At 41.9% G+C, this 20595-nt stretch overlaps 1 protein-coding gene across 1 annotated transcript in view; it reads left to right on the top strand.

Annotated features, from left to right (window-relative positions):
• Nucleotides 1-1297: 1297 nt before the first annotated feature.
• LOC104271824 (transcriptional activator GLI3-like) overlaps nt 1298-20595 on the top strand; it is a gene marked incomplete at both ends in the record, with an annotated part of 57200 nt that continues 37902 nt past the window's right edge. The window contains one exon of the mRNA XM_009866620.1: nt 1298-1403. Within this exon, the coding sequence (XP_009864922.1) occupies nt 1298-1403 (106 nt within the window). The remainder of the gene's footprint in view (nt 1404-20595) is intronic.

Genomic DNA, 20595 nt, shown 5'->3' with positions numbered 1-20595 from the left:
ATGATTCCATGATTCTAAATTGAAGAGGAGGATTACATTTCACTAAATAGGAAAGGCAGCAAAGAGGGGATCCTTTATAAAGAGTCAGCAGCAAAACCGAAACAGGGTTACTTTTTACTGTCAGTGTGTCAGTGGGTAATTAAAGTTTACTTTCTTTCTAGAAACATTTTAGTAAATCCATGACATGACCTAATGTCTGTGCTCCACAATTTTCAGTGTCGGACAAACACATGACTTCATCCAAAGTGGCAATCGGGTAATAATTGGGCAGGATGGGTTTATTTCATGCAGCTGGAGATGCTCAGCGTCTCGTTCGACTTTCGAGCGTTTGAGAGGCAGCCGTGAGCAGCACGGTCAGCCATAAACTCCTTTAGACACAAGTCGCACACCGTGGTGTGTGCTGGTGCAGAGCTGTGCTTCCTGGGCCAGGTGTCCTGCAAAGCGGAGGCGTGATCCTGCCGCAGGCGCGGGAGGAGCAGTGGAGTGGGCTTGCCCTTGGCCCCTCAGGGCAGAGCCTGTGGGGGCACATTGCCCCTTTTGTCAGCCTCCTCGTGGCGGCTTCTCTTTGGAAATAGCAGGAAAGGGGAGCCCTCGCATCTGGAAAACCACCCCCAGTCCTTCGAAAGCCTTGGAGGAGGCAGGAGCTTTACTGTGGCGTTCCTTTTTAAGAGTGGTGTATGGAATGAGTTCTCCTGTCCTCAGGCACATTCCTGTGTATGTGGCAATGTGAGGCAGTTAAGTCTCCAGTACTGCCTTTCCCAGCTGCATTTCCCTTTTAACTCCATAGTCTTACCTCAGGATAGTAATTTCTCCACATGCTGCTTCAGTTTTGCTTTCTGTTGTAGGATTATGTGTACACCTATGGGGATATACAATTTTTTTAAAAAATTTTATTGTATTCTCTGCTTAGGCTTTTTGTCCCAGGATGATTTTTTTTTTCTTGTTCTAATAAAAAAATAAATAAATCAGGAATGCTTATGAAAGGCTTGATGGTCCTTTTGATCTGACACTTCGCATATGGGCACATAATTATTTATTAAAGGCTTCTATACATCCCTTTCCATTTTGACTATAAAAATAGAATATTAAAATTAGTAAATACATATTCATGCAAACACTGTGGGCCAAACTCTCTTCTCAGACAGACTTGACTGGCTGCAGCAGGGAAGGAGAGCACGACCCATAAGTTGTAGCGCTGTTGACACATGCTTTTCAATACCTGTTCTGTCTTTATGAATGTTGTTTTGAACGAGTCGTTGGAGATATTCAGATCCAGGAACCTCGCTTGTTTTTTCAGATCCGCCTCACCTCTTTCCAGCATTCCACCCTCCTGTACCAATTGATGCGAGACATCATGAGGGACGCTACCATTACGAACCATCTCCCATTCCTCCTCTGCATGTGTGAGTATTCAGTATTTCCCTTCTCTTCAGCAGCTGGGAAGAACAGGCAAGTATGGGAACCTTTCAGTGCGTAAAGCTGTGCACCTGGAGCACTTTGCCAGTCTTGCCAGAGAGCAAGGTTTATCTTTGGAAAGCATCGAGGTTATCTGTTAGCGAAGCAAAACCCAGGCTGATGCCTGAGGAATTCCTCTTGTATTTGGTGGCTGGCAATTGTTACCTATGTGGTTTGCTGACATTTATTCTCTGTGCTGCTTCTCTATAAATACTAAATTAAAAAGAGCTGTACCCTGTGAAATACAGCCAGACAAAACATGTCTTTTGTCTGTATTAGGATTGGGATTCTTCGTAGCTAAAATTTTCTCTTGTGTTAAAATTTTGGATATTTTTCCAGTGACTGCTATGAAGCATAATGAAACTTTTGGTAAATTTTCGTAGTCCCTGTTGTGTGCATGCACAGGCAATCGGTTGATTGATGGGAATGTCACCCAAACAAAATGGCAAATGTGATAGAGCACATGGTTTACACAGAGATAAAATAAATTAATACCAGTGATAACGTGCATTAGAAAAGGATGGTGGTGGTGAAATCTTGTAGAAATAAATATTATCTTCTTCTATATGGGGAGACAGATATCGGCATTGCAGAATAAAACAGTTGCTGTGTCCATAAAACTGCTATGTAACGTTAAAAATGGAGCCAAAAAGTAAGGCTTTTTGCTTTGCTAAAAGGCTTGATATATACATTTAATCATATCTACTAATCACCTCTCATACTGAGAAAATACAAGAAGAAAAGCACAAGTAATACTTTGAAGAATAATGCTAGTTGTTTAGATGGCAGATTGCTTTGCTATGGCTATTAGTTACAGCTGTGTAATTACATATATGCAGAAGAAAAATGAAGTTGTTTTAAAACAAGTCCTCCTCTGTGAGCAAAATTAATTGATATTAACAATCCTAACTACATGCCCAAGTACACACACAATATTTTACTAACAGGTTTTTTGGGTCACTCTTCTATTACTGAATTGTAATTTCAGAGCAAATTTGCCTGGAGGTGAGTAATAAATCTGTGTTGCAGTCTTCTTAGGCATTAGAGAAAAAGTGGGTATTTATAGAAAGAGAGTGTATGGAAACTTGTGATTTATTCCTCGCAGTTCCTCTGATGCATCCCTGTTTACACCACAGTCTAGTGCATGATAAAATATAATGAAATGTATGCTCAAATTTGCTGCTAAAAGCCATTGTAAGCTGAAGGTGGCAGGCTCAGACAGAGTCATTACACGGTCATCCCAGATTTTGCAGTGCAGTGAGTGTCTTGCCTGGATATTTTTGGGAGCTGGATATTTTGGGGGGACGAGTCTGCTCGCTCTGAAGATAGTGGGACATTTTTTTTTTTGCCTTTGGTGCAAAGCAGACCAGGTAGGGAGGAGCCTGAGCCCCATGAACCCAGCCCATACCATGACACCCTGCGCCCACAGGTGGCACTTTCAGGTGAGTAGACCACCGTTCCCGCTCCCTGCTGTACCTCGGGGCCAGGGCCTGCGGAGGCTGGTTAGAGACAAGATCTTAGCATGGTGTGATACGAATGCAGGCAGCTGATATAGATGTACATTCAAACCCAGGCTTTAAACTCAGAATTTGCTCAATACCGGTTGTTTATTTTTCTATTAGCTTCTGTCAGTTCTTCCTCTCATTTCATTTGGATTGCCGTTGGAACGATGAGCTGTGGTGGACCCTCAGAGCCTTGGAGTTTTGGTTGGTGTAATTAAATGTAAATACATAATTAAGTAAATTTAAAAAAAAAACAAAACCAAACCAACCCTGTCGGACTGAACAGTTTCTTTGTAGATGTTAAGGTTTTTCGTGCTTTTGCAGTTTTTAGGAATACATTTTAATGCATGTGTGGGGGTAGACACCCAGCAGTTTTCTTGTAAGTTTTAGGGAGGCTGGCAGGAGTATCACTTAGGAATGTTAGATTTGGGATTGTTACTTGAACTGCTGTCCTAACAACCATTAGGAGGGGAGAAAAAAAAAAAGAGAGAAGAAAGATTTGAGTCTGAGAAGCTATTTGAGAATTCTGAGAGAAAATGGCAAGAACACCAGTCAGGATACAAGTGTTTACCCACAGCTTCATCAATGACTTCACTGTTCGAGTGGTTTTCTCCTCAGCTTCATAACACTCTCAAATGTGTGTGTGTGTAATATAAATAAAAAAGGGCAAAAAATTGGCATCATTCCAGTTATCCAGGCTCCTAGAAATGTGTTACAGAACCTGTCAAGCCTTAGTGGAATTGGTTTAGGTATAACACAAGTACAGAAAAAATGTGGAGAGGGCCTTGTCCACATGATACCTGCAGTGTGTGCACATAATTCTGAATAGTGGCTAAGTAAAAAAGAAAAAAGAAAGGAGGAATTCTTGAGGTGTACAGGACTCTCAGGTAGTTGCAGCTCTAAAGATGCATACCTATTTGTATTTATATGTATAATTCTTGTAGTTTAACTACTGATGGGCAGAACTGTTGTATCCCAAATTTCAGCCTGGAGGCAATTTTATAATTTGAGTTATAAACCCCTAAAAGAAGGGTTTATGTTTATGATGGAATTGCTGACAGATACTTATGTATAGTAGGACTAGCAGGCATTGCTGTAATTATGCTATCGTATCCTATCATTAAAGATTTCAATTGAAAGAGGTTTATAAATTGCTCTTCCTCTTAGATAAACCACCCTACATTAAGGCATCAATGATATGGTGCAGAATTAAATTAAAATCTCATAAAATGAAATATGTTCTGTATTAGCTGTTTGACACTTAATTTGCCTCTGAATGAGTAGAGGAAATCACAAATTAACCTGCCTTTGTTTTTCTAGCCATGGCTTATTAGGTGTTAGAACAACTGCAATTACAGCCGAATAATAACCCCCAACCCTTATGAATATGTACTGAAATGTGTCAGTTTGCGTTACCAAAACCTGTTTGTTAAGACTGTGCAGTTATCCTGGAATTTCTGCAGTACATCTTTGGTTTATACTTCAGGGAAGATTTATGAAACTGAAGTAGTTCTTGAGCAGCAACATACAAACAGTGTAATTGGAGCTGGAGCTTGTGTTTCCTTTTTTCTTTTTTTTTTTTTTCCTTCCAAATCCAGACGTGAACCTTAGTTTAAAAAAAAAAATATACTGGTAAACTGTAATTCATTTTTGCTACTTTTTGTTGAACTAGCAAGTAAAATTACTTGTTGAACATCGTATGATTAAAATATACCAAAAGAAGCTTAGCTTTAGTAATCTCTCTATTGGCTTTGTTCTTCTTTGTTTTTTTTTGTCTACTTCTTTCTTAATTTTCAAAATTGATTCCTAAAGTAAGATACTAAAGGAGAAACTAAAGTCAAGCTGTGTTTTGGTCCTTTACACTAGCTAGGCCATCCGACAGAGTGTGATGCCTTCTCCAGTTTGTGCAGTGGTTCAAAATTGTGCTTCTAATGAGGGTATTTATTTGAACATAAACTAATACTTTGAGCATCCGTTTTTTAAATACTCCTGAATAACCAAACCATAAATTTTCTACTGGATGACTCTTCCAGTTACATGAGGTCTTTTCTGATGTTGGCTTTGTTTTTAGCAGAGAGCAGGGAAGAATAAGGGTGTCTTGACTATTTTTATGACAGTGCAAGTGTAAATAACTTTATAATCCCACAACTTTTAAAATCTAATTTAGCTGAGATGAGAGGTTTTATTTCTTAAAACAGAACAACCAACCAAAAAAACCCACTGAAAACCACTCCTAAGGCCGAGGCAGACTTCCACTGATGGATTTAACTGCAGAGATTTAGTAAGCTACCACTCTTGGTCATTCATTCATTCCCAGACCTTCACCAAGTTGCATTAATAGGTTGCTCCAAATCTGCTCCATTTGAAAGTTGAATTGGACAGCTTGTGAAGGTGACCTAACTGAGGATTTCCAGGTGCTGTTTACGTGACTATGAAGGAATTATTTCCTGCAGAGATGGGGCAGTGGACAACTGCCGGGTGACAATATTGGGAATGGCTCCAGGGTGGCAGCCTGTGCGTGACTCAGAGCCGTTAACGCACGTGGTGCAGGAGGCTAATAAAAAATTAAAAATTTTGAGATTGACTGTACTACAAGATGCACCACGTGTGTCCCAAAACGTTCATCCATTTAGTCTCTGCCTTTCTTTTGCCATCTCATCTTAACGTTAGTCCTGGGCTGTGAGTAAGGGAGCATAAGCAGGTAAATCAGATGGAAGGTGCACTGACATTACCCATATGCTAACAGACAGGGGAGGCTGCCTTTGCAAGGAAGAAGCTGCAAGGTAAAGCTACTGTCTTGTAGCTTTCTAGGATCCACGATACTCCAAGGTCCGTTTTTTTTGTAACTGCTGGTGGAGGCTAGCGGCATCCGAGTTTGGCAGTCTCAAGCCCTGAAATGATGCACGTGCAGATGATTGTGCATATGTCTAACACGAATGCCTTGAATATATATATATTTTGAGCTGTCCGAATGCACCGGCGCTAAAGCGAAGCATGTGTTTTGCTTGCAGCCAGCTTCAGCTTGATAAAAAGAGGGTCTGATTCTTAGACATGTTATTTCATATCTAATTTATACAGATATCAGTTATATAAGGGTAAGCAGGAAAGGAGAGTCAGTCCCAGATGCTCAGCTCTCAGCAGCCTCTCATTTTGGGCCATGCAGAATGATAGGGGATGTCTGAATGTGAGAAGATTAAAGCATTGGCTCTGCTAGATATCCTTGATTATGAGAAAAACTGCTTGCCACACGTTTGGTAGGATGTTTAGGTTTTCCCAGCCCCATCACTAACGTTTTAATTTTTCCTCTGCGCTTTAATTCCTAAGCTCTTATTTAAAAAAGAAAAAACAACCCAGCAAAAACTTGATGTTGAAACCTCTTAAATCATTTACCTGCTGCTTTACCTCAGTGTACCTTTAAGCTGGAGACTTGGCAAGGAGTCTGTCAGCTTGTCAGAGCATTCATTGATCCTTTCACGGCAGGAAGGAGAGCCCCACCCAGTGTGAAAAACATCCCTCGTTGAATTGGATTTAATTACTTTAAGACTTGGAACGGGTTTTATGGTTTAGCCAGAAGCCATCGAAGAAGAAAAAATGGGAAGCTCTTGGGACATGATGAGATGACTGTAGTTACAGCTTTCCAAAATCAGCCATGAAAGTATTTTCTGTAAGCAGGGAGAAATCCTGTATTAAGTGGGAAGCACCCCAAGAAACCCGTCCCTGGAAGTGAAGTGCAGCATTGAGAGTAAGCAGCTGCAGACAGCCTGGAGGATTTTTATGGTGAGTCTCTGAGAGGGAAGCAACATGGTCTGGTGACTTGTTAAGGTTAATTCCATGTTTGTTCTATGCCACAGATATGCATGTTGTAGTCTCTGCAAGGGACTTGCATGCCTCTTTTCATAGTGACAGAGCAGCGCAGCCATGGTAATTCACAGAAGTAAAATAGCAGGGCCAGATGCCCACACACAAACTTCAACAGATAGTTTTCATTTAGTGCCAGGCCTTTGACAATAAGGGGAAGAGGAAACCTGAGTCTAGACTAAAGCTGCCATCTCTCACTCAGCATGTAGTGTTACATCATTTAAAGAAGTGAATCAGTGTTTTGTTTAGCTGTTGGTACTTGTTTAGTGATGTTTACCTTAAGACTTGCAGATCATAAATTCTCCTTTGCGAGCAGGCTGGCAGAGCAGCTGCAGAAACAGCCTGTTTTTAAAACTATCTGGAACTGGGAAAAGTTTGGAAAGCAAATTACTGGTGGGATATACTGAATTGCAAGAAAAAAAGGGTTTGTAATTCTCTTAACTCTTGACTCTGAGGCACACCTAAAAGGAGAAAAAAGTAGGTTACGATGGGGGTAAAATTAGGTAAATGTTTTTGAATGTAGCTGTTTCACAGTTACATTGATTAAGCTGTAGTCTGAAGTTTGTGTACGCTCCATTCAACTCTTGTACATTTCTGAGAGATTTGCTCTCTTCCTACTAGGAAAAAGCAGCATTGAGAAGAGAGTGTCATTTAAAAGTTCATTTCTGCTGCCAAATAAATTCTAGATCAAATAAGGATTCATTGGTAAAAATTGTCCCTGTTTTTAGCAAGCACATTTACATGAAAGTCAACAGACTTGCCTCTAAGCGCACCAGATTACATTTGGTTCACATCATTCATCTGTTTCTGTGGCGGATAATACTTTGTGACATAATCATTTTCTCTGGAGTAGCTAATTGTAATGCCAAGGAACTGCAGATTTATAAAGAAGAAACAATAGCAGCAGATAAATATTGTGTTAACAGAGTCTCTTTGTTCTTCTCACACAGCCAGCTTGATTTTGGGATGGCTGGGGAAGTTACAGCGGTGGAAATAAGAGGAAAATTTTTAATGCGGAAGGAAGAGCTTGTAAATGGTTTGTTTTGTTAAAAATTCTTTAGCAGAAACTTCCACCCAAATCTTGTGTGTTTTTTGTTTGGGTTTTTTTAATGTCAAGAAAAGCCCTTGAAGAGGCATCAGCCCCCAGTTTTAGTGAGAAGGACATGCTTCCACCGGCTGGCTCCGGGCTCGCCACCTCACATGGACGGCATGGTCACTTGGTAGTAGCAACAACTTCCAGGGCAACTTCCCAGGAAGGAGAAAAAAGAGGGAAATCCCTCAGGAATGCTCCTCTTTGATCTAAAGGCAACTGGTTGCCTGAGCCCCAGCGGAGAGGCGGAGTGGCAGAGGTTTATCCCGTGGAGCCCTTGAGGAGGTTTGTGTGGGTGCAGAGAAGTGGTTCCTGGGTTTAGCAGCAGTGAGGTGTCTGTCCGCGCTGAATAGCAAACCCACTTGGCTGAATTGCTCCAACTGGGCAGTTAACAGTGCTTAGACAAATTCTTGGCTGCCCGTGAGAAGTGGTTCCCTAAGGCTGGATTTCAAACCAGCATGAATGGGGAGGAGTGTTGGAAGCAAAATAAATGGGCAGCAAAATCGTGCCTCAGGACACCTTGCTGTGTGTTATGTTTTTCTGCAGACTGAGGAATAACTAAGCATGACTTTGAGCTTTTGGGGCTGTCCCTATGTGTGGGTGTATCCAAGCTGCATATTTCTGTGTGTGTGTGCGTGTGTGTGCATCCTCTTCCCATAACAGCGTGAATATCTTTGCTTGCATTTACCGTTGACGGAACAATTCTAGATCTTTGCAGTTAAAACTACTGGAAGGAGCTGTGCAGAGTCTGGGAAGGATGGAAGAGTAGAGGGAAAACATGAACAAAAAAGTAGGAAAAATATTCGTGAGCAAAACCGTTGAGAACGGGGATCAGTACCTTATTTTAACATTTAACCAAAAATGTGTAGAGTAGCTAAAATGCTAGAGTTCTGCTGCTTGAAGTTTCTGTTATCTCATTCTATTATCAGCTGCAAAGAATGCAAGCTCTAAATATAGTGCACATTCAGAGGCTCTGAGCCTGTGGTTTCTTGGATAAAATTCCTGTGTTCTTTGTGCTGTAGTCAGCAGTATTAGTCGAGTGAGCAGATATTGACTGTGGTATTCACGTGCAGTGAACCAGAAGCAAGCCAACTCTATAGAGGCTGCTGTCAAACTTGTTGCAGTGGCCTGTGAGGTACTGGACTGTGACAGACTCCTTTTTTTTCAGTACAATTCTTCCACTCATGTTAAATCTTGCTTCAAAGAGAACTGAAATGTTACAGTCTTAGCGTTCCTTCCTTTTCCCTCTTTTTTTTTCTTTTCTTTTTTTTTTTTTAAGTGTATTGGTGAGATTTCTGTGCTGTGAATTGGAAGTCCCTAAAGTAAGAGTAGGTATAAACTGGAAGAAGTGCAAGCAAAATGAGTACATCTGCAGTGTAGGAGCATAGCGCATCTTCATCATACTCTCATGCAATCTTTCCCTGACTTAGACTCTCTCTTCCCCCAACAAAGACATCATGTTCTGTAGTCTTGGGGTATGGATTGAATTTAGTTCAGACTTTTTTCCTCAAAGGAAGAAAAAACAGAAGTTAAATAACACTTTGCTTCCGTTTTTGTCATCCCTTACTCAATCCACTATATTATATGTCTATGTCTATATTTGTTGGCATATTTGTAACAACAGGCTCTCAGACTGCTGTCAACTCTGCTTCTGCGATGTAGGAGACTAAATAGCTGCCCCATGCATATTCTCCATTATATAATGGTAGGAAAAAAAAGACAAGACCCTAATTCCACCCAAAGGAATGTGCTCAGTGGGTGTTTTATCTGTGTGCCTCAGGGTAGGCTGGGCCAACATTTGTGACTGATGTTATTGATAAATAGAGGGAATGATTTAAAGGAAAATGTTATGATGTTTGATGCTTAACATGACCAAGGAAGGACTTGGGACTTTATTTTAGAAGCAGCTTTTCGTTGAAGCTAGGCCCTGTGAAGTTGCCATTAAAGACCGGGCAAGAATATATTGCTTAGTCCGTTCCAGCACTGAATGTGTAGGTCTGAACCTACAATAGATTATGCCTGCATTTATAGTCAACTTTATAGGTGTGTTGGTTATTTTCTGGAGACCCCACAGAGGTTAAATGCAGAGGCAAAACATCCTGGAGTCCATGAGCCGGGAGTACAAAGCAGCTGAAGGAACGAACTGACCTATGGTCTCCTTGAAAGCTTTATTTATGAGGTGCTGTTACCATTGGTGTTAAGGATCAACAGAAAATGAGGGAGTATTTCACATGAGGGAGAATTTCTAAACATATCAGATTTAAGTAGCTATCTCTTTAAAGATACACATCTTTCAGTCCTGTATCTCCTGTTGAAATTCAGCCTAGATTTATCATGTCTTTTCCACTGGCTTGTGGAAGAAAAGATTGATAGTCTAGTCCAGTTTATAGAGGCCACCAACACAAATAGTCCCATTTAACACCATTGTAGACAGATTTGGCGGGGAGGGCAGGAGCTGAATGACCAGGGGCAATCAGGTGTTCTCTGCTTCACCCTGGAAGATCACTATCAACGTCCATCATCAAGACAGTTCCAAGAAAGCTTGCGTAGCTGCCTCTGTCTTGGTTTGCCATAGTCATTCCTCGAATGTCGGGTTTCCATCCTGACACCTTTTCTGTGAACTATGTTTCTACCTCTGTGATTAGATTGAGCAGCAGAGGTGCCGAGAGAGCAAATGTGTAGGTGATGTTGCTGGTGCAGGTGTGTCCCAAGTTGGCCAGTTTGCTCCCCTTGGTCTTTCCATCTGCACGCCTAGCTACCTACTCTCTCTAGAGAGCTAATGCTTCCAGCATATAGATAGTGCTTTTACCTCAAAGACTTCAAAAATTTACCACTCCTCTAAAAAACAGGCAGTCAGAACATTGATTTGCTTTACACTTAGTGCTTGTTTTTCATGTATTTCGCCCCACAGTCACGTTACAAGTGGTGTCCCCACCCATTTCTGGTTCTTGGGGTTGTTCGAAGTTATGGCTTTGCCCAGGAAATGCTTCATTAACTGCAGTTTTGCACACAAATAGAGCAAGAACACTAGTGTGAAGCCTTTATCTACTGTTTCTTCTGATGTCTATAATGTTCCAGCCATTATATAGTCACCATTTCTGAGAACCAACTTGCAGCATGGATTATGTAGCACCACGAGGGCTTTCAGCGCCTGCATGATCAAATAAAGAAGCTTGCCAGATGGAGATGAAACCTCTTAGCCCAGCATGAGAACTGAGCGTTACCCCACTCTGAGTTGGTTACACCCCAGCCAGATCCCACACCTCAACCTTTGATACTGGCAGAAAAAGTACAAGAAGTGACTTTTGGCAGAGTGTCTTTCTTCCCTGCTTTTAACTGAGCAGCGTTCACTTTTGATTCAAGTTATGCTTTATATACCTGCGACTCATGCTGCCCTTGCGTAGGTTGGTGCTGATCCATGGTTCGCCTGTTATTTGCAGTAGTGCTTGGAAGATAGGACAAGCTCTGAAGAAGTGTTTTCATAAGGTCACTCACTGAATTTTGGTCCTGGGTACAGCATACACATGTACCATACATTTGGTACTGTTGCTGAGGTGCACTCTCAAAATGTCTTTTTTTCCCAAAATTATATCTTGGGGGGAGTGGGGTAGGGTGGGGAGGGTAGGCATTTCAGAAAATAATCTGTGTATTTTATACAGTATTTCTGTACATCTGTTTTGTTTTTTCCCTGCTGCAAATAGGTGAGAAATTCTAGCTGGTACACTCTTGGTTCAGTAATCGTCTCTAAACCTTGTGAGTATCAGTTTTGGGCTGACTGCTAATCTTGGTCCAGAGATGGGAAGTAAATCCAGCCTTACCTCAAGAGAAATGATTAGTGCTGAACCTCCACAACGCTGTTTCTGTCAGGCGTGTAGTTAGAATTTTAGGCAATTTTTCCCCTCACAAAGAAATTTAGGTAGCAAATGTAACAGGAGAGACAGTCGGTCACTGAATTTATCTCTTGTTATTGCCACCTTGCTTTTGTTATAAACAACTGAGATCTGATTTTATCATACAAAATTAGAATCAAAGAAAGGCTTTCTCTCTTCCCCCAAATTTCAGTTTTGTAATATTGTGGATGTGACTTACAGTAGGCACTGGAAATGAAAGCTGAGGGATTTGTTTTGCTTTGGTTTTGAGTTTGGAAAAAGTGTTTCTTGGCATCACAGAACAGACATCAAGGAGAGTGTTTATTTGGGGTAACGCGACAGGCTTTTTGTGTGCTTTACCAGAAGGAGGAACTCCTGCCTTGGCAGGGAGAAGGAGTTAAGGGGAAAAGAGAAGCTGAAATTTGCTGAAACAACAGTGAGCATGGCATTCTCCAGTGTGAGGTAGGGAGGACTTACAAAGAATGAATGAAGTGAGGAGAGAGTGGTAAAAGTGTCAAAAGCTTCATTTTCTAAAAACTTAAAAGCATTAAATTATGGGAGTAAAACCCCATTCATTGAAAATATTGTTTTTTGAGAGAACAGCGTGTTTGTGAAATTCATGTATCGGTTGATGTCAAAGTTTGATTTTACTGTCAGGGGTCATACCAATCACAAGAAAAACCTCCCGGGAATACCCCATGAGTTTACTTGAGATTTAGGACCAGCCTCAAGCTCTTACTTCTGGTCGAGTAATCCCCCTGGTGACGCAGCGATCCAGTCCGCACGCTGCAGGACTGGACCCCAATTAGCGATGCCGTTTTTCCCCCGAGAGTAATTGCTGCACATAGGCAGGAGCGATCTTTGCATGCAGGCTGCGTCCTCTTCTGATCTGCGAGTGGTAGACGGAGAAGTCAGGAGGAATTGTAGAAAGCATTTCATCTCTCTTCACTTTGTACCACTTGGATGTTTTTCTTCTCCTGGTCGTGCATACACATACGTCTGTGCACTCGCTCTGTTGTGCATAAGGACTTCAAGGTTATTTTTTAAAGGTCTTGAGGCCTTTTCTGAGTGTTTTTGAACCGGTGCACCGTCCACCGGTGTATTGCTTATACAGAGGTCGTCTTTGATGAGGTTTTTGTCATATGCACCCACTGAAGTTTCAGTGTACTCAAGCATTAGAAAAGCCACTATTTGAGTGTCTTTGTTTTCTTTGTTGAGCTGTTTATTTTGCTTTCTTCCCACACAGTTCCCTGGCCTCGCTCTGACAACTGCTTTTCTGCATGAATTACATTCCTCGGGGCCGCAAGTCTCCTAATTCTTCCAGTCGATTTGATTTCTGCCTGTGTGATTAGTCCTCTGCTCCAACACACAGTTGGTCTTTGCCAAGCAAACTGCTTGCTAAGTGCCTTTAACATGAAGACCTGACTACATTTTTTAACCTCATTAGTGTGTAGGGCACTGCTTCATTCCAGCTTAATAACATGGCCACTATTGAATCATCACTTGCTCTAAAACAGGTTACAAAAAGGTTACTCAAGTTGTCTGATTTTCTCTTTGTATGACTGTCCTTTTGCTGTATAACAGTTTCTTTCAGTACACGTCCCGTTTTTAAGTTGCTTTTTGAAAGGAGACCCATCGATTCTGCCCAGGTGGATTTGCAACGCTGAGAAATTTCATGTTTGTGTGTTCAAAAAGAAACTCAGCACCTATTTGGAGATAGCAAATCTGAGTAATAAAACCATTAAGAAAATGTAGTTTAGGGAGAAAAGGGAAGAGGGCTTATGGGAGCTGATAAAATTTTCCTATTTGTTTCAGCCTTAGAACGACAAAGATCTCATCCATACCAGTTTAAATACAGACTTCTCACTGTAACACTGGATTTACAGCCGCAGTCTGTTGATTCACTTTGTCTCATGGTATCAATTTTTAGCTCAATGTATCATCACTGAAATTTAGATTTCAGTTACAATCGTGCATAAAGTCCATTGGAAAAGGTATTACAGGACTTCCAAATGTTGTAAAGACAGTAAAAAAAAAAAAAAAAAGAACTTTTCTAAGAAGACAGCATCACCAGGGAGCTGGGGGAAGAAAGGAGGCCCTGGGTCACATGCCACTTGTGATGGTGCATTTGTGCAGTTGCATAGCACAGCCACTCAGAGGGTGAGACTTCATGATTAATGGTGTTTATTCTTGACAGAAGCCTCCTTTATTTATCTGCAATACACTTTAGTGATTTTATCAGTCACCTGAATGAAAAATATTCAGTCATACCAATATTGCAGTGTAAATTGAGTAGAGTCACTTTTTATTATATCTTTCAGCCTTATCATCTGCACAGTAATTTTCTAGCAGGGGTTTGATATAGAAAGGCTGGATTTAGCTGTACTTGACACAAAGCCTCTTCAATTTCCTCTAGAAGTTCAGGCTACTCTTAGAAATGTGTATAAATATATATATATAGAAAACCCTCTTATCCAAGCAATTTCAGGATTTGAAAGAATGAAGATAAAATGCGCAAGCCTGGATGTGAGAAATGCTGCTCGTATGAAAACATCTAATAGCTCTGAAGCCACTGGTGAAATGCTCTTTAGTGTTTAAGCTTGTGGCTTAGTGCGGTTCTTTTTGCATGGCTACGTAGCCTGACTTTCTTCTAATCAATCATCATCCAACTCCAATCAGCATACGGGCAGAGCCTATCGTTCATCCTGGGTGTAATTTCAGAGTTGAAGACTATAATGGCCACATACAGCACATTAGTCACTGCGATAACAGCTAGTGGCACTCCTGGGGAGGGGGGGGACGGGAGGGGGACAGGGAGAAGGGGAATAAAATTCTTCTCATTCTCACAGTGCATTAGTGAAATAGGAGCAAATGTTAAACAAATGTTTATTCAATTAGCTGACTTAACAGCATTAAGTGTGAGAAAGCTTCTGACACTCCTTTGACCCACTCTTTTGCGGGAGGAGAGGAAGGGGAAAGGGAAAGAAGAAAAGGGGTACATGGACGCCATCAGGATTTATATGTGCCCGCATACTCATATGATGGTGCTGCTGTGGTTAAAAACCCCAAGAGATGGCAAGCCCTGCCTGAAACTGAGAGGAGGCTAAGATTTGAGTAGCAAGTGAGACCACCTCTAGAGCGTCAAAAGAGAGTTCCAGAGCCGGGAAGTTTGCTGTAGGAATGCAATTGGTAATTTCACTGTCCAGTCTCTTACGAATGACAGCAGATAATGAGTATGCTGTAGACATTTCAGATTTTCCTGCTATATTTTGTGCTGCAGCATTGTGTGAAGATGGAATGGTATGTGGAGGTCCATGGCAGTCTCTCCTCTAACGTGCAGCTTATTTGAATAACGTTTCCTTTTCTTGTGAATTTGTTTTATGTTTGTGATGATCAGTTCTGCATCACATGCGGCGTTGGTACTTTATCCTCGATACATTAATGACTGCAAGTTGATAGGCTTGGAACTGGCTCAAGGCAGGGGAGGATAAATTCACCGACACTGAGTTTGGGCTGTGCTGTGCAGATGCAGGGTCTTACCCTACTTCATAGAAGTCGGTGTGAACTGAGCAAAGTAAGGCGATGCCTTGGTAAGGCTCTAGAAGAAGCAAGCGATGGCAATCACAGTGTACCTTGTCAGTGTTACTCTTCCATCTGAGAGGCTCTGCTGGGAGGAGCCCGTGGTCTCAGCACTTCATCAAACGGACTCTAGTGAGTCGGAGCTGATGGCCCCAGCTGTGTTCCTCACCTTGCAGGTTACCCCCTGGGCCTCAGCAGGGTCGGGCAGCGGTGTGCCTTTGTCCTATTCACAGTCTGGCAGCTTTGCTCTGGCTCGCTGAAGCCAGGCAGTGTTTAGAGGCAGAGATGTGCTGCCTGTGCTGGAAGGGTCCAGCACAACTGCCCCAAAACTTGCGAGAGGACATGCTCTAGCAACCTAAAAGGCAAGTGGCATTTGGAGGGAGTAGTTATAACGGTCACGGTTTTGTCTGTTTGCACCCTTTGTTTGTGCAAGCGACGAAATTGCCAAGTAAGTCCACATGATCCCCTGCACTAGTCCCTGATTTCCTTGCAGCAGTCCTCAGAAGGATTTGGAGGAAGGTGAGGCAAGCTGGGATGGTCTGCATGCATAGGCCAAGTGGACAGTGATGGAGAAGAGTGTTCTGAGGCAGTGACAGCGGTTGGTGGCAGGATGGTAGGAAGAGGAAAAGGAGAGGCCGGTGGTTGTGAGGAGATGACCATTGTGTGAGGAGGAGAACAAGAAGCTGGGGCTTGACTTGGGGAAATAACTGGGAGACCATACATGGGTTTTAGTTATGTTTTGTGTAAAGAAGAAAAAAATTAATTGGTCAGAGCTATATCTGCGTGCACATCTAAGGAACACAGGCCAAGACTCATGTAATGAAATGGATAGACCTTTTTTCAGCAGCATCTGAAGCAGCAGTTGCTCGCTGCAGTCAGTACAGGTGTTAGTGTGGGCTGCAGATCACCAGTGTTGGCAGCTGGCCTCATGCAAACAAAATGCTAAATAATAGAATGAATATTCATTGCTTTTTACAGCATGAAAACTCTTCTTGAGGGAATCCACAAGCTCATGGTTGGATTGTTTATGAAGTATTACAAGTCGCGGAGGATGTATCTAAAAAGGCTGGATCTGCGTTGAGGCAGTCCATCCGTTGAAAAATAGGAATACAGTCAGTGACTAAGGATTTAGTGCCTTGATTAATGTAGCCAATTTTTAACTGTGACTACATAATGTTAACACTTCCCAAAGAAGGAAAGGGGAACCAGAGTAATGTTCCTTTGCTGTGGCTAATTGTCTTGCATGATTTCCAGCACCATGAACATCTCTTCAGCAGTCATTTTTGCCCGTTTTCTTTTTTTTTTCTGCAACAGTATCTTTTATGAGGGGGAAACCCAAACAGAGGTTATTTGTATATTTTAGGAATTTGCATTCCAGAACTGCACACATTTTGTAAGGCATTGTCCTTGTCTCAATGAGAAGATATTAATAACATAGTAACTCTTGGTCTGACCTTTCCGCTGTAGATACGAAACACTTTCTGAGTACTTTACCAGTTTTAGAGATGGGGAAAACGTGGATGAGGAAGTCAAAAGACTTGTCCAAGGTGGCAGATACTTAATGGAGACCAAATTATAGCCTGTGTACATTAAACCCTGATCTAGCTCCTCTTATGTGTAAACTAGGTAGGCACTGACCCATTTGTGATTTATTTGCACATGTGTCTTCTGACTGAAAGGTTGCCACCAAATCCGGTTCTGCGATTTGCTTCCTCATACTGACCACAGTTCCGATGTGAATTTTGGAGGAAGACTCAGCAAAATATTGACTTGGTGTTGGCATGTGGAAAGGAATTTAGGAAATCAAAGTTCTTTCTCATATTAGGACTTAAGCACGTTCTTGTTTTCCCTCTTCTTCATCTGCATTACTAACTAAATACAGTTAACAGTGCTTAGCTTTTTGTAGCACTTAACTCATTTACATGAAGTGTGCTCTGACATTTCCATTTATTCAATTAATTCTTGAAATGTTCAAAATCATTGGCTTAGTTTTCCTGAGTCCAAGAATGCAGTGTCGCAGCATTGAGGCAGCGAGTGGTTTTTGGGGATTGGACTGCCTATTTTAAGACAACATTTCTGAAAAAAAAAGTTTCGTTGTTTACAAGTTCAGCTAAAAGTGCAAAGAGAAAAGGGACCATGGAATTGCATTTTTAAAATACTCAGTGCTGGCCCCACCTTGCACTGAAGTCAGTGGAAAGCAGAATTGGGTCAGCACTTTGTGTTTATGAAAATCACGTCTCTGATCACTTCAGGATTTCATCAATTAAATCACTGGACAGTTCCTCATTGATTGCAGTTTATATAGAGTTGAACCCTACAATAGCAATGAAAGATTTGGAGAAGCAGGTGATAGTTATTTGACTCTTAATTCTTCTGTATCACTTAAGCATATAGTTAGCTGCCTGAGCCTGATTTATCAAGCACCTACGACAACATACGTGTGTGTAACAGTGAGGAGTAACTTCAACATTTGGACTAATCACTTGTATTTTCAGGATCAAGCCTTACTTTCTTAGTGCTCAGCTTTTCTAATACAAAAACCTTTTATTAGCCAGTTGTTGACTGCTGATTCCAAAATGTTAGTCTCTACAAGCAAGTGTGGCATTAAACAAAAATACTCATTTAACATGGGAGATAGTACCAAAGGAATTGATCCATGAGCTTTAAAATAGGAGTCACTACGTAGCAAGAGAGTCCTTGTTGTTTGTTCATGTTCCAGGATCTACTAGAAATAAAAGTGATAATGTTTTGGGGGCAGCCATCAGAAGATTATTGCAGAAAAAAAGAGAAAAGGATCATAGGCAGCTTAATGAGGTTAACATTTTTCAATTCTCTAGGCAGGGCTACATTGAACAAGTATCAGAGAAACAGTGTGTATCACGGGGACGAGAGTTATGCCATCAATGCTTGCTCCAGCATTGAATAAAGTACTGTTAAATGATTAAATATCGAGGTTTGAACTTTGACACTTCCATAATAAAACAAGATGGATGAAAAGGCAATAATAAATTAGGTTATGTTACAATATTTCATCCCACTTCGTTGACAAGCTTTGTTCTGTGAGATAGATTATTGTTCCATCTGTAACCTCAGTTCGGTGTCATATTTACAATGTTATAGTTAAGAATCACTTGCTGTTTTCAATATAAATGTATTTTTCAACAGATTCATAAAAGAGCCATTTAAAAATTTATCAGGACAAAACTTGGCATTAAAATTTTCAGTCCTGGAGTTACAATTTCCTTTAAAATCAGGAAATGCTTAAATTGCCATGTTGGGGTATTTTTTTTGTTGGATATTCTTTTTTTTTTTTAATAGGTTGTGCTTAGAGAAGGTTTTTGCCCAAGCAGACCTTAAAGCTCTTTGGAAGCCGTTTATGACAGCTCACTTCTCTAACACCAAACCAACCTCAAAATTTTCATCCGTATTTTCCTGTGGCACAGACGTTTGTGGCTGTGCTGAGTGGCTTTACGTCTGCTTCCAGAAGACACTAGTGCTGAAGAGGGCTCTCTGACAAGCATGGGGGCTCAGGATGCCCCAAGACCTGTTTTACTTTTCACAGTTGCAGGAAGTGCAAGAACAGCGTCAGTGTGTGCTGCATTGGTATTCTGGCATGTTGTAGAGCCGTTCAAGGACTCCAAAGCAACGAAACCCAGTGTGAGGACTCTGGGGCCACTGTTAGACCATAATTACCTTGAACAGCCTCACCTCAGACACCCCCTGCATGCACGAGCCCCTTCTAAGCTCAGCCTGAGGCCTTTAGTCCCTGCCCAAGCTATGTTTTAGTTAGTGCTTGGCTCTGGTTCTGCTCCTGGCTGAGGTCCGGGCCTTCCCTGTAGGTAGCTGTTCTCCTGGCTGGACTCCCCAGAGCCATGGGGCAGCTGGTCCTCTCCTGTCTTTGGCCCTATCTCCTCCTGCTCTTGACTGGCCCCTCCAAACCTGGTTTGTCACTTTGTGTCTCAGGGTGCTCTGGTCACTCAGCTCAGATCTGGTGGCATGGAGTGCATTGCCTCTGCAGGGGTTGACCCTGGCTCCTGGCTCGCCTTCCCGCAGAGAGCAGCCTGCCTTTGCTGCTTCCTAGCACTCTGGAATGGGTCTGACTTCTTCCCGTCCTCTCCTTCAATTCTTGGGCAAACCACCCTTGCTCAGTTAGAAGTGTAAATCCGCGTAAGATGGTTTCATGGTGCTTTGGGCTGGTCCTCTGCCTGGCTCTAGGTCTACATGGATGAAAAATAAAACTGTGTGACTTGGTAACAGAGGTGAAAAGAGGAAAATGGGAAACAGGTGTTCCTTGTTTTATTTTGTTCTTGTTTTATTTTGAAATTTCTGAACAGTTGCAAGCCTGTTAGTTTAGAAAATAAAGTCTCATTAATATTTTTGTTGGTCTTTGTTTTTTAGAGGCTCACAATCACCAAATACTTTAGTTTTTTTGAATGTGCAGAAGTCAGATGTTCCCACTTACGGTTTCTGTCTGCCTCGTGCCACAGGAGCAGTTCAGGAATGTAGGTCAAAGAAAAGGTACAAGTTAGAAAGGAAAAGTGAGGTAAGGCCCAGAATGCTCTGTGCTTCCTGCAGCCTAATATCTGGAGCTAATCCGGCACCTGTCACACCACGCTCTGTCGCACCAGGGACATGGGCAGAGACTGGAAATTGTGCTCTTGAATCCTGTCAGTGTGGCACCGAGAAGAGAGGGTGCCTGAAGGGTGATGTACTCAGCAAGCTCTGTACCTGCTTACCTGCCCGTGGATTTTCTCTTCTAGTCGTAGCCAGGAAGCAGCACAAGCTAGCCCCTCTGTTACTGCCGATAGGATTTCCACTTGAATTTGGAGCATCTGATTGTCTTTCTTGTAAAACTGGCTAATGCTTAGGTACGAAACCAACCTGGAGTATGTCGTCTGAGCCCCCTTATGTCTTTTCTCTCTGCTGATGGAAAAAAAGTGCAATCCTTTCAGGATAATAGTAGGTAATGATCTGTGCATGCAGGTCATTTTGAAGTACGTATAACTCGCTCATGCTTGCCGCATCAACTCTCGTATTGCCATAATCTTCCTTTCCCAGTTAAAAAACTGCATGGGCTGAAAAGGGAATTGCCTTTTGTTCAGTTTTTGTGGCAGTTAAAATCCAAACCTGCTACTGGTCAGTCTTCTTGTGCAGAGTTCGTCTGTTGCAGCTGTAAGCAGCCAAACAAAATGACACACTGTTTTCGTGAGTAACAACTGAAATCTTGCATACAACTCACCTG

Source organism: Apaloderma vittatum, unplaced genomic scaffold (genome assembly GCF_000703405.1).
Source record: "Apaloderma vittatum isolate BGI_N311 unplaced genomic scaffold, ASM70340v1 scaffold9533, whole genome shotgun sequence".
Classification (NCBI taxonomy): Eukaryota; Metazoa; Chordata; class Aves; order Trogoniformes; family Trogonidae; genus Apaloderma; species Apaloderma vittatum.
The sequence above is the reverse complement of the archived record's forward strand: the minus strand, read 5'-3'. Positions and strand labels throughout refer to the sequence as shown.